General features: G+C 41.6%; 1 protein-coding gene and 1 long non-coding RNA gene across 2 annotated transcripts in view; one reads left to right on the forward strand and one right to left on the reverse strand.

The window, feature by feature from the left end:
• LOC138686900 (uncharacterized) overlaps positions 1 to 26042 on the reverse strand; it is a 131815-nt gene that overhangs the window by 39805 nt on the left and 65968 nt on the right. The gene's annotated exons all lie outside the window — the stretch shown is intronic.
• On the forward strand, positions 16670 to 23559 carry AHSG (alpha 2-HS glycoprotein). Its single transcript, XM_009929930.2, has 7 exons — positions 16670 to 16956; positions 18363 to 18473; positions 19708 to 19792; positions 20615 to 20778; positions 21068 to 21181; positions 21986 to 22066; positions 22944 to 23559. Exons 1-7 carry the CDS (start codon positions 16753 to 16755, stop codon positions 23220 to 23222), a joined length of 1038 nt encoding a protein of 345 aa, XP_009928232.1. The 5' UTR covers positions 16670 to 16752; the 3' UTR covers positions 23223 to 23559.

Here is a 26042-nt window from a genome sequence, read left to right on the forward strand (position 1 = left end):
CCATCTGTGATGGCAGATCTTGAACAAGCCTTTGCAGTAGATCTCAAGATTTAGCTATTTTATCAGCATCCTCCAACTCTCCTTTTTAAAGGATACATAGACAAATACCTAATAGTTCTGCAGTCAGTGCACACTGGCCTCCCACACAGGGGAGACGGAATTATCTCCACATTGCCGTTCCTCATCTCTGCAGTTTCTCTCCCCCTTTTTTTTAAGATGGGCCTGATTAGGGCTGTCTTTGCTCTAATGAGGGCCATTGCTGGGCCTGCAGGGACTGGCCCATGCCTAGGGCTTCCAGATCACTGCAGAATGCAAATGCAGGCTGTGGAAGCACAGGTGAACTGCTGTTTCAGACAGACAGACTGTTCAATCTGTCCAGGTTTTAGTGACCGATAATGTCTGACAGGCTGCACTATTAAAAAAAAGGCCTTCTTTGCTGTCACCCACCCTTAGTCTTCATTTCCCAAGAATAAAAGAGCTGCTCTTCCCTAGCCAGCTCCTGTATAAGGGACTCTGCTCATCTTAGAAGCCCTTTCCTATACCCACCTCCACTGAAGCTCACTCCTGAGCAGGGCGACCAGACCAGGGTATGGCACTGCGGATGTCATACTCGTTCTCTGAACAAAGGCATTCACATTTCCCTGGCCTGCTGCTCCTCAAGACACCACCAGGCACTGCATTTCTTTTCCAGATGCTTCATGCTAACAGTCCACTCATCCTAAAATCAGGCTAAATGCTCACATTTTCCTGTCCCCTCATTTATGCTACCGATGACCTTACAGCATTACGTTCCCAACCACATGGCTCTGCTTTTCTCTTCTTTCCTTTGTTAAATTTCATTCCATTTCCATTACTCCACTTCTCAGGGTCACCTGGCCCTTTGTGTAGCGTATCCTGATCCTCCTTTAGTAATGGCCTCTAAACGCTACCAGCAACTTGCATAAATGTGTTCCTGCCTGTGTGTTGAGGACATTAATGAATGTATTAAAGCAGGATCAGTTTTAAGACTAACCTAAGATATCTGGGAAACATCACTATCAGCTTTCCTCCAAGCTGATACTTTTCCTATTTATAGTACGTATTTTTGTCTCCCCTTTAGCCAGCAGAATTGTAACATGCAAGTAACATCTTTAGTAATTCCCCATATGGCAGCTATCAGATACTTACTAAAGCCTAGGAGATCTACCACATTTTCCCTGGCTATGAAAATTTATTATCTTAAAAATAGTAGTGTGACATGACCCAACATTGGTAAAAGCTTGTTACATTTTATTCCACTTTCCTCTGTCTCTCCCTGCTATCCTCCCTCTCATATCCTTCTTCCTTCCAAAGACTATTCATAAGCGTCCCATGCTACTGTTACAAGTCTAGCAACCCTGTTGTTACTACTTGTAAATACAGGAAATTTTTTTATTTGCTGTTCTCCAATCACAGGCCTGATGTCCCATTTGCTCATTTGTTAGATACGCCTGGGATAAACAATTTCACGTGCCCAGTCTGACAGCAGTCTAGGACAAAAAGTGCCTTGTCTCTAGTGCCCACTTCCCTCCATGAAAGTGCACAGAACTCTCCAGATTTTGCTGTGACATTTTCACTCTTCCACCTCTGCCAATGGCTTTTATAGTCTCCAGGGAAGGAGAATGCAGGCAATTTGCTGCTAATTCCTGTTGCAGTCAAAGCAAAGCTACAGATTGTGATACAATTAAAAGATACAGCAAAAGGTTTATATACCATTCCTATGAGGCTTAAATGGACTGGGATGGTCCCTTGTATGGACTACAAACTCCTCTTGCATGTCTACAATGATCTAGCTCTTTTCAAGATTCAGTCCTGTAGTTAACTCATACTCAGCCTCAGGTTTGCTCAGCTACGGAGGTGTCCTCACACCAACCAGCAGTGTCCAGATCTGAGCCCAAATAGTGCGGGCTTGTTTTGGGGAGCTCCGCATCCCCAGAAAGGAAACCAAGCTTTGTTTCTTCCCCAGCACAGGACTCTCAGGCAAGACCCCTGCCATGGGCTGAGGTCACTAACCTTCTGGTATTTCTTGCTTCCTCCACACTTTTCTGTTCTCTTGCCAGCCTGGCAGTCCTTTTTTTCAAGAACCCCACAGTTATCTGTTACCAGGCCTGCCCTTCCTCTAGAGAGGATTCTAAGGCTTTCTCCTCTCATTTTTATTTTATTATAATATTTTAATATAATTCTCCCTCAGACCTCTCTAATAAGATCAGGCTCACCCTAAGGTGTATATATGCATTAATACTCCCTGCCTGCAGTTAAGTCTTTCAAGGCCAGTGCAGGATTTTTGCATGAGGTCTCAAAAATATACTAAAGGGTGAGCTGAAAGAGACTGACCATGAACTTCTCCTTATTGCATCATAGCGTGGTGGTCTGGGTATTTACTAGAGAAAGCAAGCGCTTTGATGTTGACTTAAAAGTTGTTCATTAACTTCTTTTCCATCTCCCATGTTTCAAATTATGCTGAAACACAGTATTTGTTCCTTTGGAGAACATGTTATGTAAACTTCTGATGAAAAGTAAATATTTTTTTTAAAGGAACTGGTTATAACTGATCCAGTCTGAAACAGCTACTATAAAGGAGCAAAGAAAGTCTCTCTTTTCTGACATCATTGTGTTTAGGTAGACAAATATGACAGCCATTATCACATCAGGAATAGCTTCCAGGCAATCACTGGTTTTAAACCTACTGAGAAACAGATTAATATTTAGGGCTGTGTATCACCCCTCTTCAATGACATATGGTTGCATTTTTTCCATAGGCTGTGCTTAGAAGTCTTAATATTTGAACAAATTCAGTCTTGCACCTAAAACATTAGTCCGTATCACAACCTTATACAAAGGCCAGGAAAAACACAATTCCTATCCTTGGCACCCAGCAGCATTGCGTGGTCTTGTCAGTCCTTCATGCTAAGGCAGCACTTGTCACCTGCAGATCTCCAGACGCATCACCAAACAGTTATTCAGCTTCACCAGTGTGGGGTTACCCCCATTTTACATGCAAAGAAACTGAAGCTGCAAAAGCCGGTGCTTCCAACCACCATTGTAATGCCGGTGATAGTCTTGCTTTGCATCGGTGGTTTGCCCAAATCATCTCTGGAGATCCCTTCCAAACGAATTTTTATGATTCAGTGACTCGACTGGTTAGATTATCCAGGTTCCCTGCTGGATGCTGTTGTTTCCCTTTTGCCAGCGCAGCCACTCATTGGATCTCTGTTAACCCAACTCATGGAGTTAATCTGCCAAAGGGCTAACCTTACCATAATGAATGATTCATTTTCTGCTGGCATAGCTCCCTGCATCACTTCACCGCATGGTCAGATGAACGACAGAGGAATGCCAGAGAAGGGTGAGAACCTGTGGCTAGGATCAGGGGATGGGACCTCCCCTTTCAACGACAGCTAGCGGCTACATCAGCCGACCGGGAATGCCAACCCATGCCTTAGGGGCGGACATGGGAATTGAGCCTGCTCCATTCTCCATGCCTGCCCCATTTCCTCGACCTGTCACAGCATCACAGATGTGGTTGAGTACCTCTGATGGACATCTGCCAGATTGCCCTGAGTCTGCTGCAGCTGGGAAGCGCTAGGCATGGATTCTGGCATTCAGTCTGCAGGCAAGGGGCAGTGGCTGCAAAACACTTGGCAGTGGCAGTCCCCAAGCCCAGTCCCTAATACCTGTTACTAGCACCATCTCCTTAATTTTCTCCCAGCATGTTCACCATCTCACTGAAGGTACAAACCCCTGCATCCAGAATATGCCTCTCTGGGACATGGCACCAGTGCAGGTTTTCCACAGTTTTCTGAACACTAAAAATTATAAGTGGTAAGAGAGTTTGACTGCAGGTAAAATGTACTTAACCCCATACACAGTGCCTCCTCTAGTTCCTAGCTACTCTGAAGCATTTTTTGTTTGTAGGCTCAGGTTCTTCTGCCCTAATAGCTTCTCTCCAAAACCATCAACACCTTTCTGCTCTTATTTCAGATCTGATTTCTTTGACCTTTGTTACACAGCAAACTTGAACTCCTGCTCTAGGAAAGCCTGTTCATCTGTCCCTCTCTCCTACCACAAGCTTCCCATAGTATTCTGCAAGCCTGTTTAACACTGTCTTGATATCTCTTTTGCTCTTGGTAATTTTCCATTCTGTAGTCCCTTCAAACTTGGCTAAACTGGTTTCCCAGCTCAAGCTTCCTGTTTAAATATCCATTGCCCAAAAGCCTGAGTACAATCTCTAGAGTTAACCATCCCACATTGTCCCTAGTCTGAGGGTACAGGCTATAAACCCAGCCAGTAAGTGAGAAATGTTTTTTAAAATATCTACAAAACTTCCACACTGGTTCTTCCAACCTGATTAGTTTCAGTGGAATTTAATGAGCTTTCCTATTTTTCCCTCCCACGGTTCTTTTCACAGACTTCAGTTGCTGGGAAGTTTCAATTTGCGGCGTCCAAGATAAATAAATATCAGAAGATCTCCAGTCCCCCTCTCTGCTCTACCCAAGATACCAACCAGTCTGGCTCATTGCTCCAATAGCTTTTCCACAGGCACTGTTACACCATCTCCAGTGTTTCTGGTAAAGATAAACTGGATGGAGACAGAGTGGGAACTGAATATGGAAATAACTAATTCAGAAATAACCTAATGTGTGGGCACTCCTGCCCCAAAGTAAGATGTTTTGTGTTCAGCTACAGCTGCAGAAAGGGCCTTTGGACTGGAATAGGGGAAGTTACTCTTGTATAAAGAATGGGCCTAATGTGTTGGAGCCACACGTATCCTCTCACAGAGACATCCTTCTTAAGGAATTATTACTTTTTCTAGATTTATTTGGGGGCAGCTTTGGGGGCAGTTACAGTTGATTTCAGAATGCAGAAGAAGCAAAAAAACATATAATCCTTGGAGAGCAAACTGTCTTTTTCTTACAAACACATATTGATCCTAACAATGGGACTCAATTGTGACCGAGATCTGTAGGATCTAATAGTTTTTATTTAGCGATGCAAGAAAAAAGGGTTTCCCCCCCTCATTAATGTCATAATACAGAGCAGAAATTGTTCATTTCATACTGACTTAAATTTTACTTTCAGCAAAACTGAATAGAAATTATTTAATCATTCACCCTCTATTTACCTTTGATATCAAAGCAAAGTTAACATAGGCAGCTTCATGGTGCATGTAAAACAAATCCCATCAGAGACCATTCCAGGATTTGAGGGGAAATTATTTGTATCATTATTATTCTACTGGGCTGCCTGCAATTTTCAGATCAAACCCAATACATTTTTCCCCCAGTATCTGCAATGACTTCCAAAATTATGCAGATGATTATTTTATTAGCATGTACCCAGATGGTAGACTGCCAGGCACAGTTACTGTCATTGCATCTAGCTCTCTGTAATGCAAGAATTACTAAGAAAACAGTGCATTTGGCCACTGGTTATATAAATTAAGACCAAACCAACAGTTACAAACTCAATTCAAACAAAATCAATAAAAGGTATGTGAATCATCAGACTAGTAACATTAGACATAATGTTAACACTAATCTTTTAATTTAAGATGTCTCACACAACACTGAGATGTGGGAAACAGCTGACAGGCTACTCCTACCCCATATAGTCATTTCTCATTGACTTTATTTAAAGTCAGTTCTATTTAAAGCAGTTCGTCACTGGTCTTGCAATTTAGTCTACGGGCATATCTTAGACCACAGCTGAAAGGCAAGGACCTAACAGCAGAGCAAACTACAGTAAACAGGGAACAATGCATATTCACTTTAAAAGATCATTTTTGTACCACAGCAATCAGGTCCATTTGTGACATTTACCATACTAGAATGGCAGTGGTGTTTATTCCAAGATTGTATTTTGTATAAATGCAATGTTTGTCTCTTCCTACCTCCAAGGGATGATTACCCATGTAGTTTGTAAGACCATTTTGGATATGAAAAGCACCGAGTAGAATATCAGCTGTGAGAATAAAGTACTCGGTGTATTGTAAGATTACTTATTGAATCACAAAGCCACAGAACTACATGGCTGCAAAGAACCTCCAGAGATGATGCTGTACAATGAAGCTGGATCAACCGTCTGGTATGCACAGGGGCTAATGAGCTGTTTGCAGCAGGCAGCTGTCAGAGTCCCAGTTATTTTAGCACCCATCCTCAATGTGGGATCTTTTCAGTTGCTGAATACTCCCCTCCTCCTCTCCTTGCTTTGATTTCTTCCCTTGGGTGTCCATGTCATCTCAGTTGTTTCTCTCAGCAGCTGTGGACTCCTCTTTTCTGGCATCAGCACCAGCCCTTCTTCTTTGGTAGTCACATTGGCCAATTAGCCTCAAATGTATGTGCCTTTACTTGGGCCCTAGACTACACAGTAGTTTAACCTTGCCAGGCACAAGGACTGAATATGGTCTGGGGATTCCTTCCCCCACTAAATCTTGGGCCTCCCTCTCTTCTCTGCAGCACATTGCCCAGTGCACTCTGTCTTCCTCCCTAGACAGATCCCTGGGGAGGAAGGTGATGGGAGCTATGTCACCTGGCTTTCTCTGTTGGACTGTGACATGTAGGCAGAGAACTGTGGCAGTGTTTGCTGCTTGGAAAACTGCTCCTTATCTTCTTCAGGAAGAGGCAGAAGGCCAGGTCTGGCCTACAGGCTACCAGCTTAACCACATGGGTTAAGGCATGCCCCTTAGCATGAAAAGTGAAAGCATAATCTACAAGAGCAGGAGTTAGAATATCAAGGAGACAGTAATCTAAATACACCTGACACTGTTTCAGAAATCTGTTCCCTATCTTTTCAGGCATGGGAGAGAAGATTGTACTATTGGATCTGGATGAGCTAGAAGCCAAGTGTTATATTAAAATCTGTATGCCAGAGGAGGCTTGTGAACACAGGTCTTTTGTTGAAATGTACTATATATACTATAGCTACAGATTGGGTTTAGCTTTACACCTTGATTCTTCTGGCACAGCTGTTCGCATTAGGAAAGTCAAACATGATGACAGATACGATAGCCGGCACTGTCTGATGCAAACATGGGAAGCAGGAAGCAAGAGAAATCAAAGAAGAAAAATGTGTCTCTCCATTAATGCACAACAGCAAACAGTCCAGCCATATTCTTGCTGAAAGGAATTTGATGTCTCAGTCAGTGCTTTGCCTAATGAGCTACCAACATCAATCTGTCATCATCTGTATTATTTGAAATGGCCTCTGCTGACACAAGGTATATTCATGTACTGGCCCTCCTGGGCACTTGAGAGTTCAAGTCCTGGCCAGTTTATACCACACTGAATGATAATGAAGGGTAACAGAATAATCATTGGCTTCCTTCTCTCAAGGGGAGGCAAGAATGTTGTTGTAGGGATCTCCCCCAGCCAAGAATGGCTTTTGATTACAGTGCAGGGAATATGAATTATTTGGTTCTCTGTGTACAAACAGTCTCTAGCAGTTCTTTGCAACAGTGCTTTAGCTCTCCAAAGCACATGTAGTGCATCTGTCCATCTGTACTGGCATTTCCATGAGCCTGCCCCAAGTATCTGACTCTCAAGAACTTGCAAGGCTACATCAAAAGCCAAGAAAGAGATGAATTCTGACAATAGTTGGGAATTTCAAGCAAAGAAATCCCCTTTTAGTGCTCTGTCTCCATCTGTTCCTATGATACACACGTAACATTACACAATAATCTTTAACAGTACTTCAGCTGCACTCAGAAAATTACTTCCTCTGGAAATACCTACTGAGTGAGATTTCAGATTGCAAGATTTCTAAGCAACACCCAGTTGTTCTCTCAAAAACTGAATCCTTAACTTGCATCATTATACAACAGCATAACAGAAACTTCATACAATGACGCAAATAATTTGTCATGAAACTTAAGGCAAATGGCATCTACTATATTATTATTGGCGCAAGATTAACAAAAGATCTTGTTTCCTTTCAGAAAGTATCTGGGAGTTGCCACACCATAATCCTAGTCAAGCCTGACGCTCCAGTGTTAATGCATACTTACAACTGCAGCTGAGTTCCAGATGAGTTATATAGCAAGATAAAGAGCGATGTTTGACACCAGTATTAACAACTTTTCTGTTAGGAACTCACAGGTTTCAAAATATATGAACTAGACCTCACTTCCTCTACTATAGCAAGTAAATATTATGTGTTCCAGTATGTCAGTGAAAGGCTTTCTTCCAGCTACCCCAAGGACACACTCATTTTTGAGACTTGTGTGTGGACTACAGGATGGTTTCCTCCCTCCTTACATATACCAACATGCAGGCAAGAGTTAGGAAGAGGCCAGCTAATACATCCATTTTCAAAGGAACATTTCATACCAAACTGCTCTTGCGAAGCAAAGAAGATAAGGCTATCCCTAGAGTGGCATTGCTATGGGTGCTCTTAAAGGCAGATTAGGCAAATACCTGACAAAACAGAAATGCAGCAGGCAAACTCACCATTTCAGGTGGTTTTCAAACATTTTGCCTTGCGGAGTCCTAAAAACTTTTCAGTCTAAGTAAGTGCAACCCTCTGTATAGTAAACACAGGTTTAAAAGTCATGTAACACATTACTATAGATAATGTGACAAGGGGCAGCTCTTCAGGCCCTGTAAGAATTCAGAGAGGTGATAGCCTAAAGGACAAGCTCAGAAATGGGATTCTTTCTGAAGAGAGTGAAAGAGACATATCTGTCACTGACATGGCTGAATGGCTCAAAGAGATCATGATGGCAGAGGGGACGAGGTGAGATCCAGGTGAACAGCTGAATTAGAAGGTCTGGTCTTGGCCAGGGCCTTGCAGATGACAGAAGAAAATTGAGCTTGATGTTCTTATGAATGGGGAACCACTTGGAGAAACGATGCCATACTCAGCAGACTAGCATAGGGAGTAGGATTGGTGGTTGTGCTGTAGAGGAGGTCATCGTATGGAAATCAGCATATATGAACATTTTGAGCTACAGTGACAGATAAAATAGGGATTTCAGATATATTTGGCAGGAAGAAGATTATGGTGTAGACCCAGACTGATTGTGTTAAGCAAGAGGAGTCAAAAAGACCCAAGATCTCCTTCAAGAGACAGACCTGGGTGTCAGGGAAAGGGTGCTGCCACCAGCAATGAAGGCGGCAAGTAACGAATGGAAAATTTAGAAACCCATTGAGACCAAAGATGCTGGACAGAACAGCAGAGGGGATGTGCCAGAGGCAAAGGCTGAAATGCCCACTACAAAATCTTGTAGCCTCACTAAAGCAGTTCTGTGAGTTATATTCACCTGTTTTATTCATAAATCCCTAAGTACAAAAGCAGTATTCTGCACTAGCCAGTTATATGTACACTTTCTAACTGGCAGAATTTAACATCACGGTTAGGTTCAGAATTTCTGGGCTGAATGCAAACAAAGATACGGCTCTCTTTCCTTTGGCATTACAAAACTTAACAAATTCACAAACATATCAGGAAAAGGTGTTGATGTGCACCTCCTTATATAAATGTGACACCGGATGTTGTTTTTAATCAGCCCATGATGCTTACATCCACATCTCCCTTTCTTTTAGACAGTAAGGAGAAGGTCACCTGGGCACCTGTGTCTGTTCAGAGTGCATCATGTTTATTGCTCTTGACAGCCTGGAGTCCCTGTCTGCTGTGAATCTGATGTTGTGTAAATTAAGCAAGGAAAGCTGTAAGTTTAGCTACTTTGTTGTCATAAGAGTCAGCTGTACTTTATGTCTAACATGCAAAATTTCAACTCCTTAAGCAGGAATGTCTATATAATTTCTTTCAAATTGCCCTAACTTGGAAAGACCCACTTCCCCTATTGTAAATGTGTTATTAATATATTGCCTCCATACTATTAAATTAAAATATCCCCCTCATGTTTCCTATCCTAGTTCCAGTTTTTTAGCCATGTGGCTGGAAAGCAGCTGAAAGAGTTGAACAAATGGATGATTTAGGGACATGTAGCAGTAAAAAAACCTTCTTGATCATCTTCCTCACTAAAATAAATAACTTTAATTTTTAAAAAACCCTCCTGCTTGTCATAATTATGTAAGTCTCACTGGGATATTGATTGAGTTTTTCATGCCCCTGAAGGCGTGCTCCAAGGTGAGAAAGCATTATCAGTTTGCCATCCTCCCACCTGCCACTCTCTAGCCCTGCCTGTAACAGCATGGACCCTCCTGTCACTCATGCCAATGAGCCTCCACATGGAAACACATGCACCGTTTTCAAAACAGTAGCCCAGTGTAAGTAGGTAACAATTTAATGTTCTTAGACTGCCACAGCATAAGAATGAATGTGCAGCTTTTTCTACCAAACTCGGTGGAAAAAGTACTTACTTACAGCGCCAAGAGTGAACTTTGTTTCTCACATCAAAAATATGTCATTGCAGCTGAGCATGTGGGAATCCAGAGAGCACAGCAGGTTTCCCTAACACTTGCTACTAAATTTCAGGATTTAACTCAGCAAGGGAAGATAACGTGTGGAGTTATCATGTGGAGTTCTCCATCAAAGAGACTAGCAGCATCATAGGACATGACAGCATCCAGACCAATTGTGCATTTACATCTTCAAACATTCCTGTAAGTAGAAGGAATTAATGTGGCATGTTTCAATTTGCCTTTTTAAACTGCAGTCGTGTCTGTGAATACCCTGGTAATGCCAGGACAGTCACTGGTTCTCATAGTGAGTGGAGTTTAAACTCACTTCCGTTGACATGCTGTTCACTGAGACAAGGAGAGGTCAGTTTGACTGCAGGGTGTCTGTTTACTCAGTGCAAAATACTGCTGTCTGATCCACTGTTTGCTCCTGCTGTTCAGCTCTGCAGTCTCTTCCCAGGTATCTTGCTTTATTTGTTCTAGGTTCTGATATGAAGCAACGATCACGGGGAGCACCCATATAAGCTGGAAGCCCAAACTAAAGCAAAAGGACATAAAGCCAAAAGAAAAACTTCAGTAGCTGCTAATCTGTGATTTCACAGTTGCCACCTATCCATCTCCAACACAGCTTTCCCACACCCATCAAATTGCACAGGCACGATACTGAGAGAACCATGACATCCCTGCAGGGCTGAAGCAAAAATATCCCACTGTTAAGAGTTGCATGGCAACATAAATAACTTTGACCTTGATAAAAGGGTGAAAAAGTATAAAAATTTAGGAAGGGGGGGCTCTTACATACCAGGACAGCATAACACAGGGTAAGTCATACAGGGGCTTGAAAAGCCTCAACTCAGAAAACTGCTCTTGGTAGTGATTGCAACATCAAAACACATAGCGAAGAAAATGTGGAAATGGGGAGGAAAATTCAAATCAATCAAAAACTTCACTAAGACAAAACATCTTATGTAATCTTCCTACTGGGAAGAGAAGGAGAATAGACTTTCATGTAACAAATGCTAGTTATGTCACTTGATGTACTTCTGGAAGGCACTCAAGTATTTCAGTGGCATAGACAATAGAAGAGCAAAATGGAACAAGAGAGAAAGAACCAAAATAGACTTGGTTGGCTTTGTCTGAGAGAGCTGGTCAAAAATCAGAATTTCCATTCCAGTAAAAATTTCAGAATTCTTGACAACTTTTCATGCTCTCCAGTAAGTCCAGGAATCCCTAATTTTTTACTGACTAGCATCTGGTCTGCTTGACTCTTAGATTCCTCTAATGTTTTGAATAGATCCTTCTACCCAGTGATATCGAAACTTTTTACAAAATTCAGTGAGTTATTTCAGATCACAGAAGTAAAATGGAAAATAGTTATTTCCATTTTACAGTTAAAAGGAAATAGAGATTAACAGATGGACATCAGCAAAGTTGAGTGAAAAGGAATCTCTAGCTGGGCACCCAAAACTAGAGGTTCCCAAATTAAATGCCATGTCTACACATTTTATTTCTCACAATAAGAAATCTCTCAACTGCAAATACTGCAGCAAACTATGGCACATGATCATCCTTCCTTCTGTTAAAGACGCTCATATTTAAAAAAAAAAAAAAAATTAACATATAATGTTGCACTATTACAGTCTGGTAAAACTGTTCAGACCTCACAGGCTTTTCTGCAGCCTGAAATTTCTGGTATAGGGACACTGGGGGACTTGGACTGTAGTGAATCTAAGCCAACTTACATCTGCTGAAGATTTGCCCATGTACTGGAAAGAGGCCAATAAGACTAGGCAAATCAATTAGTCTAATTTGTCTTGAGGTTTTTCTCAGACCTCTATGGGTTTTCATACACTTTATTTTTAAATGCTGATTATACTGTCATTTAAGGAAGCAATATGCTGCCTTGACAAGACCGGTCACTTTAACTATCTGACATTTTCCCTGCAGACATTTTCTTGCTTTAGTGTGCAGGTTTCTGTGTAGGTGATGGCTATATAGAAGACAGCCCTGATGTTCCAATATCTTGTGAACTCTATGATCCAAAAGTAATGTACTTAATCAAGTGTAAAGCAAGAGGTGATTAAGTTTTGCGGTGCTGTACAATGCCTGACTGCTCAGAAATGCATCTTTTGATGTGGTGCAGAGAATTGGACCAGTTCTGTCTGCTTTACCAAAAAATGACGTCTTAGTAATCTGAAAAGAGAGCCTCAGAAATCCCCACAAGTGTTTAACTTTGATCTGAAGCTTTAAAAAGATGATATTTATCTGTTTGTTTGTTTAATTTGCGTGAATTCTAAGCTCAGGAAGGTGTCAACCTGACATCTTGCAGAGGCAATTCTTTGCTTTTTTTCCAGATGAGGTTGAGCAGGGGCAGCAAGTTTCCAATCATCACTAGTTGTTCTAAGCATCCAACCAAAAAAAAAAAGAGAAAGCAAAAAAGTAAACCATCAACTCACCTTTCCATTGTGGTTTATATGAATTATTAAGAACTGAGATTCAGTGGAGCCTCAATTCTTGAGCATAGAATCAATACTATATTTTATATAACAAGGTCAGCAAACCCAGCTTGTTCTACTTCCATCACAGTGAAGCCTTGTCAAGTCTCTCGGGCAACCTAATTCACTAGGGACAAAGTCTAACACTACTGACATGAAAGGTGGGTAGAGGTGGATTGAAAACTGGCTGAATGGTTGGGCCTGGGGTATGGTGATCAGTGGCACAAAATCTAGCTGGAGGACAGTAACTAGCAGTGTAACCCAGAGGTCAATACTGGGGTCCAGTCCTGTTTAACATCTTCATTAATCATCTGGATAACGAGGCAGAATGTACCCTCATCAAGTTTGTAGTTGGCACAAAACTGGGAGGAGTGGCTGATATGCCAGAGGATTGTGCTGCCATCCAGAGGGACAATGACAGGCTGGAGAAATTGACTGACAGGAACCTCATGAAATTCCACAAGAAGTTTGAAACCCTGCACCTAGGGAAGAACAACCCCATGCAGGGATATATGCTGGGGCCCACCTAGCTGGAAAGCAGCTTGACAGAAAAGGACCTGGGGGTCCTGGCGGGCACCAAGTTGAACATGAGCCAACAATGTGCCCTTGCCGCAAAGAAGGCTAATGGTAACCTGGGCTGCACTAGGCAAAGTATTGCCAGCAGCTTTAGGGAGGTGGTCCTTCCCCTTCATTCAGCACTGGTGAGGCCACACCTGGAGTGCTGTGCCCAGTTTTGGGCTCCTCAGTACAGGAGAGACATGGACATACTGGAGACAGTGCAGCAAAGGGCCATGAAGATGATTAAGGTACTGGAGCATCTCTTCTATGAAGAAAGGGTGAGAGAGCTAGGACTACTTATCATAGAGAAGAGAAGGCTTGGGGGGATCTTAATGTATATAAATACCTGAAGGGAGAGTGCAAAGAGGATGGTGCCAGGCTCTTTTCAGTGGTACCCAGTGACAGGACCAGAGGCAATGAGCACGAACTGAAATAGGACGTTCTGTCTGAACATCAGAAAACACTTCTTTACTGTGAGGGTGACCGAGCATGGGCACAGGTTGCCCAGAGAGGTTGTGGAGTCTCCCTCCCTGGCGATATTCAAAAGCAATCTGGACATGGTTCTGGGCAACTGTCTCTAGGTGGCCCTGCTTGTGCAATGGGGTTGGACAAGATGACCTCCAGATGTCCCTTCCAATGTCAACCATTCTGTGATGCTGTGATTCTGTGAAAGACTTGTTCACTTCAGTGGGGTTGAGATGTGACCTTCTGTCCAGGAGCCCATGGAATTCAGCTCACTTTCTTGTGCTGTAAGAACTATTTGCAGCCATTACTGAAGGACAACTTTTTTCTATGTCCCAGACATGAAAGGGAGAGAATAGACCTGCACAGAGTTCAATGAGAAGTTATTTCTGCAATTATTGCCTCTTGAGTGAGGGTGCCAAAAAAGGGCCAGTCATGATGGGACACAGGCTTGGGGAGAACTGACATCAGCAATCTCACTTCCAGAAGAGAATAATTAGGCAGATCTGTGTCAGTCAGTATCCAAAAGGTTAAAGGCTCCTTTGTTTTAACACCTGTAGCAAAACTACCTGATTGCACTTTCAAACTCCATTCCCAAACATAAAAACCAAATACAAATTTCCTCACACATATCACAAGTAACCCCAAAAGTTCTAGCTACAAACATTCTACATTTCACTGAGCATTAATATTCATATGGGCACATTTCTGATCCTCTGTATGCCAGCAAAGAAAGTTTATATAGTCACCAAGAGGGGAAGGTCTTGAGTAAGCCTACAGAGAAACTGAGAAGAGGTACAGCCAACTCCAAAGTATTTCCTTTTCATCCTGCTTGGTAAATGGAGTACTGTATGTATAGAGTGACAATGGAGAGGGAAGAAAGAAGATAATAAATCCTGTTTGCCATTTGAGGTTTTAAGTTGTTCTTTGAAAATGGAACCTGAAGTTGACTGAACTGGGTTATATATTACATTTAGGAATACCTACAGCTTGACTGCAGAAATGTTATACATCCTACAGTATTTGCAACTCTGACATGGAGAAGATGTAACCTAAGAAACTGGGTAATGACCACATTAAATTTATAAATAATGGTCTAAGTCCTTTGCTGGGGTAATTATAGTTCACTTAGGTGAAAACCAATTTCAGTCTGCACCTGTTGGAAGTTTACCTCAATGTTTCATACCAGAAAAGGAAAAAGGGAAATAAAAGATTCATAGGTTAGAAACTGAACTATGGGTTAAAAGTAAAGAGTAAAATAGTATCTTTCTAAATAAATTTGCCATGATTCAAAAGATACCCACAAGGAACACTCAGAGTGTGTTTTTGGGACACCAAACCTTCAGCCTTTAAGTGTTCCAGGCCAAAGTCAAGAAGACAGATGACCATCCACACAACAGAACAAATGCCAAACAACACCTGCTTCAAGTAAGGGGAAGAAATGAATCATGCTCAGAGCAATTTTTTACTGCAAGAGAGAGGAAGAGCCTTTCTTTTCCCCAGGAATCTCTTCAATATGCAAATCTTAGCATCCAAAACTCACCTCATTCCACACAGCTGAAGGAAAGCATTCCATCTTTTAAGTCTCTTTCCATTCTCCTTCTTCATCACTTAATCTGTTCAACTGAACTATTTCTATTTACGATGTTTTCTGTATTTCCAGATTCTGGAAGGGAAAGTCATGACTCAAGACTGCTTTTTTTACAAATCTTTTAGCCTCATTCATGCTATTGTGCAAGCTGAGAAATACTTATCTCAAGTGAAAACTTCTAAATATGCTGAAGTCCTCCTATTCATCTCAAATCTGCAGCTAATTTCTGAACTCCTTGAAAATGACAACAGAGATTTCACCACCATAAAATGGATCATAGAAACCTACTCTGAAATCCCTGCAGGAAAAACTTTGGTACTGGTTGAGCTAGAGTCTATCTAGCTAAATCTCAGCTTAAATTAAAGTTCTTAAATGCTGGACACATCATAAAAGCTATATTCTGCTCCACAGAACATTTTTGTTATCCAGTTACTGTTTTGTAAACACGTATACTGTGAATGTAAATAGAAGCTGGGGTTGAGCACTCCTGAGCATTTAAGCAGCTAGTTTTCATTTACATTCTGCTTAGAACACTTTTGTGCCCTCTAGGATCTTCTGTCAAATCCTTAAATCTGTACAATATATTCCAGAAAAATTTCTACAAGATGCCTGCTTTGCAAAATAAAATTCCAGGAACTACTGGAAGTATTCAGATTATTCAGAGAAAGAAAGAGCTGATGTAAAAGATTTAGAAACTATGTCTCATTTCCTATTCCAAATGAATTCAGTAGCAAAAGTTGCTATACAATTACATTAACTGTTGAATGTGATCCTTAGAACTGTTTCAAATTCCATTTTCTAATTTATCGTGTTACTGATCTCATAATTTAGACTGATGTCTGGTGAGATTTGGGCCCTAACAGAATGTGTCCTGTTTACAAGAAAGCTTAATTAGCACTAGCATCTCTACACATTTAACAGGAGGGATCATATTCCTTTTGCATGTACTGTATTTGGTTGGTAGAAGAGTGTCTAAAAATTATGGTTTATTTTTGCTGACACTTTCTTCTTTAGTTGCTTTAGCAGACTTTGCAATATCCTACCTGATAAAATTTACTTTGGCCAATATTAATCAGTCAGCTTGATGTCCTAACATTTACTTTTCTCTTTTGTTGTTTGCAATGCCTCTTGGAATTGGGACAAATATCAGACATGCGCTCATGCGAAGTCTGTGGTATGTACTATATAAGTGAGACCCCAGTTCTAGCTACCATCTGAACAGTATTCTTAGATCTTTTTTTCTGAAAGGGATCGGTTTTCCTCAGGTGCCATGAAGGTACTAGTAGCTTTAATATTGCTTGTTCAGCTTCCAATTCACAAAGCTGTACCAGCAGCTCCCCCTGCTCCCTTGGGCTGTGATGACCCAGAATCTGAAGCAGCAGCTGAAGTAGCTGTGAGTTATATTAATGGCCGCAGTCATCACGGATACAAGTTTGCCTTAAACAGAATCGAGAATATCCGCGTGCTACCCCAGGTAAGTGAGAGCTTGCAGGCAGAGCATTGTGTTAACCTGGAGATGCTTGGAAACGACCAACAAGCCCTGCCAAGGGCTGTATCCTCACATGGGGTAAATCAGCATGGCTCTGTTGATTTAAATGGGGCAATGCCACCTGGTAACAGTTGAGAATCCAGATCACTGGAATATATCTCTCAAAGAGCAGAACATAGGGGGCAGAGGAATGTTCAGATATTTTTGTACAATGCTAGAAAGGGGTCAGTTTACAAATGCAGCATGCTTGCTGGGGCAGATCATTCAAAGTGCTGATTCATGAGCCCAATAGCTAATCTGGAGAAAAACTGTGAGGATAATGTTTGTGATGCAGGTAGTTATTTATTGGCTAAATGCATACCTATTGTAACTCCATGCTATTAGTGATTTTGTAGTAGGCATTAATTTTACCTAATATCCCATTGAGCTGACGAGGAAGCTGAATGGAAGTAACTGTGGCTTGTACTCTCATTTTCACTAAGATCTATTGCCATCATTGCAGGCACCTAGAAAGGCTGTAGAAGTGGTCATGAATACAATGTATACACCCATTCAGAACCTTTGATTCTCTCAAAACATTGAAAACAGTCCCAAATATTAACAAGAATGAAACTCCATGGCTGTTTTCTACTTGTTATGAGACAGAGGATACCAAAGTCATTCACAAGAGACTAAAACAGACATTAATGAGATTAGAAGTGTGCCCAGAGTTACCCCCACAAAAACACTGGTGACACTGCTTTGCTCATATTTAATAATTTTATAGTAAAATATCTTCATTGGTTTAAATGGAATCACTCATGACTCAAACCTCAGTCAGTCTTGGATCTAGGGAACTCAATTCTGCCCTTCCACTCACATGTCTTATGTTATAGTTGCAAAGGTTCAGGAACAACCATAAAAGAACCTGCAGTCCATAAACAACATGAGTATTGGGGCTAGAACTTAGGTGGTGCAATTCAGTGTAATTCCAATGGACTAAATGGGACAGGCCAATGTGCACCTGTGTTTATTTGGTATCTGGTTATAGCAACATGAACTTTTTTCATCAGCAAAGATGGCTGTTGATTTTTTAAAACTACACAACAAACTAAAATCAAGTTAACTTAAGAGAACTGACCCACTACATACAGGCTGGACTTTCCAAGATTTATGGGCCAGTTCCTTAGCTGGACAAAATCAGTGTGACTGTTTTGACTTACTCCAGCTAAAACACTGGGTCCCATTTTTTATGAAGTTAAATAGTAAGGATTTATTCAGTTACTCTAGTGTACACTTGAAGCTACCCAATGACAGTCAGCAACAGAGACCACAGCACAGCCCCAGAGAAGAAATCTAGTGAAGTTTTGTGAAGTAATTACTACAATTCTTGTTGGTTTTTTTCCTTCCAGGGGCCGAATAATGACATAATGTTTCTTGAACTTGACTTATTAGAGACCACATGCCACATTCTCAGCCCTACACCTCTTGCAAATTGCACAGTGAGGAGCTTCACACAACATGTGAGTATCTAAAACACTACTAGCTCGGTCCAAAGGTGCATGTTCAGTATGTTGATGTCAGAGGCCAGGCTATCATCAGTCAGACTTCCAAGCAAATGTTATATCACTGTAACAGCCTATAACCACCCAATCACTTGTAACCTCCTTGTTGATTTAGTTGCCTTCATGTCATGAAGGATTTCACTCCTGGATTTCTTACATGTGATGAGGACAGGTCACTGTCAGCATAACATCCCACAAACAGTTCATGAATGCCATGGGGCCGTGTTTAGGGGCTCCAGATTCAGCCCTCAGTGGTCTGCCCAGATGTCACTGCCTTGTTGCAAACTGCAGACAGGGCAGGTTGTTAATCCGTGCAAGCACAACCTTCCCTTGGCTACATGTGGTGTGTTACCTAGTGAAATTCCATCAAGTCTAGCCACCTAGTCCTAGTCAAGACTGCAGAAGAGCTATTTCCTTCAGACAGGGCTCTTCAAAGTAATGCTCAGCTGGAGTTTACTGGCCTCAAATATTTTGTTCTTATGCAAGTGTGATCCAGCTGTGAAAAGCTTTCCCTAACTCAAGCAGTGGAAGTGTTGTCTGAGTACAGGCAGCTCTGGTTTCTAAGCAGAAAGCAGAGTGAGCAATTGACAATTTAAGCCTGCTGTTTCTAGAATGGGGCCCAATACACAGAGCTCATGACTAAATTTGAGTCATGATCCAGCCCTGTATTCACCAGGGCTCAGATCCCATTTTCCATCTGGGGGGAGGTAACTCTAACTGTTCCCTCTTCCCAGTGACTCCAGCTTTGCCTTTGACATCTCCTCCCCTGCTGGATCATGTTGCTTGTGAGCCAGCTCACACAAGGCAGCACACTCTGCTGTTACCATGGCCACTGACCAGCTGAGATTAGCGAGAATGTTATCAAACAGCTCTGCAGAAGGTCTTAATTCATAAGTATTCGTATTCTTTGCTCTTTACGAGAGAGGAACCTCAACCAAATGTCCATAATATGGCTACCCTGGCACTTCTGATACTTTTGAGATCCAGATTTGGTTCCAGATTTTGCAGCTTTGGTCTGCCTTTTACAAAATCACAGACTCCAGGACACACCTAGCAGCACCTTTGCAATCAGACTGATTTTGCCAGAATCACTCAGGCAGGATCTGTTCTTCTGAATTTAGTAATAGTTGCTCTTTTCAGAAATTCCTATTTATCTGACTGATGTAACCCTTTGATTTTTGTCTCTCTCTAGGCAGTTGAGGGTGACTGTGATGTCAAACTGCAGAAGTTGGATGGAAAGTTATCTGTACTTGCTAGTAAATGCCACTCGCATGCAGGTAAAGACTTTGTTCTTTAAAAGGTTTTGAATCTAGAGGCTGGAGTATCATTATGGAAGTGGATACAGGTCACTAGCTTTTCTGATTCTAAAACACTGTATAAATATGGCATAAAGGGTTTCAAAAGTGATTTTTCCCCCCTTTCTGATTTCATTCACCTACAAAGCCATCCCTCTCTCTTTTCTCCTCTTTACTATGACAATTAAGATACTATCAGACTATCTGGGGACCAAGTCCCAGGTTTGACCTAGAGATTGCTGGTAGTAAGGCTTTTCACGCAGAAGTTTAGCCTCGAGAATTTGATTCTTTGTTGGTCTAAATTTACTAGAGATTGTTGATCTTCAGAGCCCCTTTGCCAGATGCAGCTTATTTACTAAACCCAGCATTTTCAATATTGCCATGGGAAAGTGGAATCTCTATTCTGCATATTTTCTGAACCAGCAAGTGAATGAAACAACACACTCACACAAACACAATTCTGATAAATTAAAATATCTTCACTTTTGCACCATTCCTTCTGTGAGCTGAGACATCTTTTCATTGGTGTCATAGATAGTTTGCCAGAAAGAGAGTTGATTAAAACCTGAGTAAGAATATTCAAAATGTGCTATTGAAGTCCACAGTGCTTTTGCTTGCAGAAAGACTTGAATGGCAAAAGTCATGTGAAATACTGCCATCTATGGCCCGTACTGCAAAAATTCCTTCCACTATAATTTGTGACAGACCATGAAACTGTGGTTTGTGTGACTGAATAGGTCTATAATGCCTTTCAAAACAACCTACAATCTGATCGAAACATAATCTGTTTGGTTCCTCCTGCAGACTCAAGTGAAGATGTTCTCCAACTCTGCCCTGACTGTCCACTGCTGGCAAGTTTGAATAACACTGACGTATTAACAACTGTTACAGCTGCACTCAATGACCACAACAGCAAAACTGCTGATGCTTACCTCAAACTCCTTGAGATCGGAAGAGCCAAAATACAGGTAATTGCTACAACTATGTCTAGGGTTCCATGTAAATAGAATATTTCTTCTGTGGTAATTGTGCAGTGGTAACTAGTTATGTTTGCAAACAGATTTAGCTTGCTCTCATTTGCCCTACAGAATTGCCCTTGATTTCCCAAGCATTTTGTGTCATGTTAGCCACAGGATTCCCTTTCACTTCAGTGGGAGATGCCGAGCTAGAAGCCACAACATTTGCCTTTTATCTTTTCTCAGAAGCTCTGCAGTTTCAATGTGTAAAGTCAGTTAAACAATTTTCCTGTTTTATCAGTATCACCCAGTGCATATTGTCTCTGTTGAGTTTGCTGTGGCTGCCACGAACTGCTCAGCAGAAGAAGCTAAAGCTAATGTGGAGGCTTGTCAACTGCTGCCTGACAATCAGTCTGTAAGTATGCCAGCACATCAGTCCTGATCTTACCAGCTCAGAGGTAGAAAAGCAGCATGCTGTGATGTGCTCGCACTTGTGTGGGAATAGACCTTTGTGAAGATGAAAGTGCAAGAGTTGTATACTATCATGATATGCTTTTCAATATATAATTCCTAAAGCTGTATCACACGTTTCTCTTCTCTCTGAGGTATATCTGGACTGAATCCTGATGCATCTGAACATATTTCAAAAAGGCTTGAGGTCCAAAGTGTCCTTAGCACAAAATATTTTTCATCCACAGAATATATATTATTGTTTACTCTTCTTAACATGAGCACCTGAGAAAATCAGGCTCTTTGTATTGGATAGAACAAAAACACATAACAAAAGGGCAGACTGTTTCACCTTCCTACAATTTAAGTACTGTCAGTGTGCTTTGTTCTGATATATAGGCTCTTGAGAGAATTATACTGTGTACTTTATCACGCTGAAATTCTTCTTTTGTTTCTGATGAAATTGAGTCCTAGGCAGTTTTAGTGGGTGGGAACCTTTTACCTAGATTCCTATATATTCTTTCCCTCCCTCATATCCATCCATACAAAGGATCTTACTCTAGAAGAATACAGGAGTTTCCCTTATTTGGTGCTTATGCATTTAAACAGCTTGGCTTTTGAGTCCAACAGACTAAAAAGCAAGCACTTTACTGCTCAGATAAAACATGAGACGATGTAGCTATTTTTAAATGCACTGAAATTAAAAACTGTAATGCAGGTCTCCTCTATTTTATAACTATTTTCTCTTGATTATGTTCTGCTTTGCCAGAATTTTGGTTTCTGCACAGCAACAATGGTAACACAACCCTCACAGGACCTCACAGTGGACTGCCAGCTCTATGGACACCAGGTACCAACTCCAGATATCCCCTTTTTTTCCAGAGTCTTCTAGCCTACTGGTACTGTTAGAAACAATCACCCTGAGTTTACCTCTTTTTGCTGTAGACTACATTAGCTATCTGTGATAACCTGAGTTTAACTTTGTATCCTAAAAAACAAGGTAAGGTAGCTCCTGATTATCCTCTGGATTTCTGTGCCAGGAACTATGTCACCTCTGCCATCCACGCTTGGCAAAGTTTGTCCTCCTAACCATCTGGGAGCTTCTCATGTCTGGTAGGGCAAAGGGAACCAAACTCTGCTCAGCTAGGGGGATGCAGGAGATGATAGGTAGATATAAAACATAAATCAGCCATTGTGTTAGATGAAATCAGCTGGGGCTTTTTGCTAGTAGTCCTTAGACATGACTGAATTCAGGGAGCGTGACCTGCACTGCTATAGCAAGAGGAGGGAAACCTGTATGTACTGGACCTGAGTGTTCTCCAGGTATTTTAGCCTCCATTTGGTCTGAGAAGGGGTAGGTGGTGGTTGAATACTTCTATGGACCAGAGCTCTTGCTAATACAATAGTAATTAGCTGTCTAGGAGATCTATGAAAGAAAGAATAAGACAGCTGGTCTTGAATGTTTCACCAGCTGCACAGGTGGCCCTGAAAGTTCACATAGCACAGAATTTGGTGTTAATGATCCACCAGATATTAAAAATGTGTTCCTGGACTCCTGTGTATGAGTTCAAATGTAAATCAAACTTCTGTGATGATCAGAAATGTTTTGTACCTGGGTTGGAAGCCTATATCTTGTTAGGAGCAGGGTACCTAGTAAGGTATCAACAACCTGTATGTTATAAGCCCCAAGTCACTGAACACAAACACAAACTGTTTTTCTTTTCCAGCCTGGAGTTACCTACTCTCAACCAGGTCAAGACACATCAGCAGGACTGGTGCCCAGCATTGTACAAGGCTTCACAAACCATAATCTCAGGCTTTCCCACAATAACCCTGTTGCATCTGAATCTAGCTCTTCAGAATTTCCTACTTCCATGCTCTCAGCAAAATCTGTAGCAAAGAGAGCAGTTGCAAATGTTGCTCAGCATGACAAAGTACCTCGCCCAGTTGGCTTTGTGCCTCCTCCTCCTCCATGCCCTGGGAAGATTCGCTATTTCAAGATATAGGCTGTGTTACAGACATGGCAATACAGCTAACTGAGGGATCAGTGTGCAGCAGCAGCATCAACACACAGACCGCAACATCAAGTGCAAATAGGTGAGAACGCTTGACTCTGAGCCCTAATGAGTTTTACCCTCCAGAGAGCAGAGACATGGCCAAGACCTTGCAAAATATAGGTGATTACAACATGTAGCGGTTGTTTTCTCTACATACAGGGATGCTCAGTTAAAATACAGAAAATATTGTTTCAATGAAACTGTTGTAAGAACTATACAACAGTTGTAGCTTTGTGATAGAAACACCACCCAAAAGGTTACTTCACAATAAAATGTTCAACAGAAATGCTTTGGTACCTTCTATGTGTATATATTTTCATTTAGTTGTCAAGTAGCTCCTTCACAGCATTATGAGTCATATTCTGGGCTTGATTTCAAAAACAGTAAGCTCCTGCACTTCTCATCAGCTTCACTGGGATGTGTGGGTGCTGAACATTGAGGAAAATCAGGTCAGTCCTTTCTTTTGATCACACACCAATGACACTAAAGAAGTGGCAGGAAAAAATGTATTTTTCCCTCCACCTGTAGTGTTTCCTAGCCTGTACCTACTTTTAATATCCACTAGAAGTACCTCAATACTTTTGGACGTGGCATAAGATCATCCAAGTCTATGAAAAGAACAAAGAATTGGGACACATTCATTGCTGCATAGACTGAAAGCATCAATCCTTCCAGCCAAACACATGTGTATTCTCTGTCTTCCAGCAGATTCACAGGTGCAATATGGTAATGGGGTACTGTATGGCCTGTGTGCATGAGGGAATACCAGTTCAAGGGAATAAAAATATACTACAGACATGTATCTCGTATAATAGGACCCAGACAGTAATGGCAATTTACCATTGTCCTAGCAGTTAAATCTTCCCTGAATTTCTGACACGCTAGAGGCAAAATCTATTCTAGGTAGAGAAGTGGTAAGGGACAGGGGCCAGAAGGATCTTTACTGCCAGCCAGACTGGAATTCTGCAGGCCCCGGGGAGCAGTCTCAAAGACAGTCATGAATCTTTAACCAGGAACAGTACTTGCTACAAGATAATTATCATGCAGGCAGCAAAAGCTGCAGAACACATGTCATTTCTGAACTGTTTCAAATAACCTATCCTGTTCTCCTAGTTACAACCTTCCAGTATTCAGTAAGCAACACAACTAACATTTGTTCTTGATGAGAGCGCAACAGGTTGCTATACAGAAAAGTTCTGCTCTGCTGTGTCAATGGGGACAGGAAAAGCTGTAGGTAGGCACTTGCACCAGTGCTTCAACTGGGTGTGTGGAGGAGAAAAAAACAGGGGAAATCAGCCCAGACTCTATAAGCCTTACTCTAACATGATGGCAACATACTGCCGGCAAGCTCTCCCCATGAAGGCAGCAGCTCTCACGTTTCAAGGTTATGCTGAGTTCTTGCAGGAAGTGTGTTGCAGACAATTGCACCAGCTACTGCCAGTCAATTGCTCAGTGATTTTTTGCTTCTTTGTAAAGCAGTGACTCCACTATGTTCTCCATGCAGCCATTCATTCAAAAAGTGCTAGTACTAAGCTGTAGAAATTTCTTGAAGAGGTAAGGTAGGTGGTCTTCCCATCCCGCTGCATGAGAGACAGTACAGGATTTAACGAAATGGCTACTATTATGATCTGCATTACTATTAAAACAGATACATAAGACTGAATTTTTAACTCGCCTGGAGCAATTAGTTTTCCTAGCTTTTGTATTTTTAGAACTAGGAATTGCCTTAACTAAACCATACAAATTGTCTTGTGTATCATGAGGTGGGCACTAAGTTATAGAAGAGACAGTGTTTTCCAGGCTTAGAAAATTCTCTATCTGATGGCAGAAACAGTAAGTTTGTAAAAGGTATCCCTGCCCATGGGGATCTCTGAACTCCAGAAATGCTGCATTTTCTTGTTGCCTTTTCCAACCACACAAAGCAAGGATGTGTAGCAGAACATCTGCAGCCTCCACACTTCGAAGATGTTCTCCTACAACTTGTGTAACTACTCCATTGTTTCCTAAAACAGAGAGGGGAAAAAAAAAAAGCAGAATTGCTCTGTGCATTCCAGTTAGTAGCTGTACTTCATCTTCTTCCTCCTTAACACTTGCCCTCTTAAGGGTACATTTTCCATGACTGCTTTGAAGCAGTCACTTTGTCTCCCCCCAGTATGGCCCCGTATTCATGCACTTGGACCTTAGTAACAGATGCAGTATTTAGTAGTAGATTCTCTAGGCAGTAAGTGCAATGAAATGACAATATGTAAAATACAAATGCCTTCTTCCCTGAAATGCATCATGAATAGTTTTGTCAGGTCTGCATCACTGGCTGACAATGTTTTTCAGCTTTTTCAAACCCTGTTTTGCTAAAGCATATGTACTTCGTGTGCTTCTTTGGCTGGACATGCTCAGATTTCCCAGCTGTGTCCATGTTTTGAGGTCAGCTACTTCAACAGAGAAATTTTTTCCTTTCCAGTGGGAGGAAGAGTACAAAGAACAGAGTCAGGGATGTAACAATTCCCCATTATAAGAGGCACCGACACAGCCAGTACTAACTGGCACCCATCTCCATAGAAATGCCATGTACTGTGAGGATAAAGAAAATGAGTTATTATCCTTTAGCCACAGGGGAAGCATTCCCAGGCACGAGGAACAATGTGAGCGAGTCTGCATTGCTGCTTCTGCTGTTCCTGTACTATGGCTACAGCAGCATTTCTCAACATTCATCTCTTGTATCCCTTCCCTACAGGATACAGTCCGTACATTATCCCTCACCCTCAGTTTGCA

Source organism: Haliaeetus albicilla, chromosome 9, assembly GCF_947461875.1.
Source record: "Haliaeetus albicilla chromosome 9, bHalAlb1.1, whole genome shotgun sequence".
NCBI classification, from domain to species: domain Eukaryota; kingdom Metazoa; phylum Chordata; class Aves; order Accipitriformes; family Accipitridae; genus Haliaeetus; species Haliaeetus albicilla.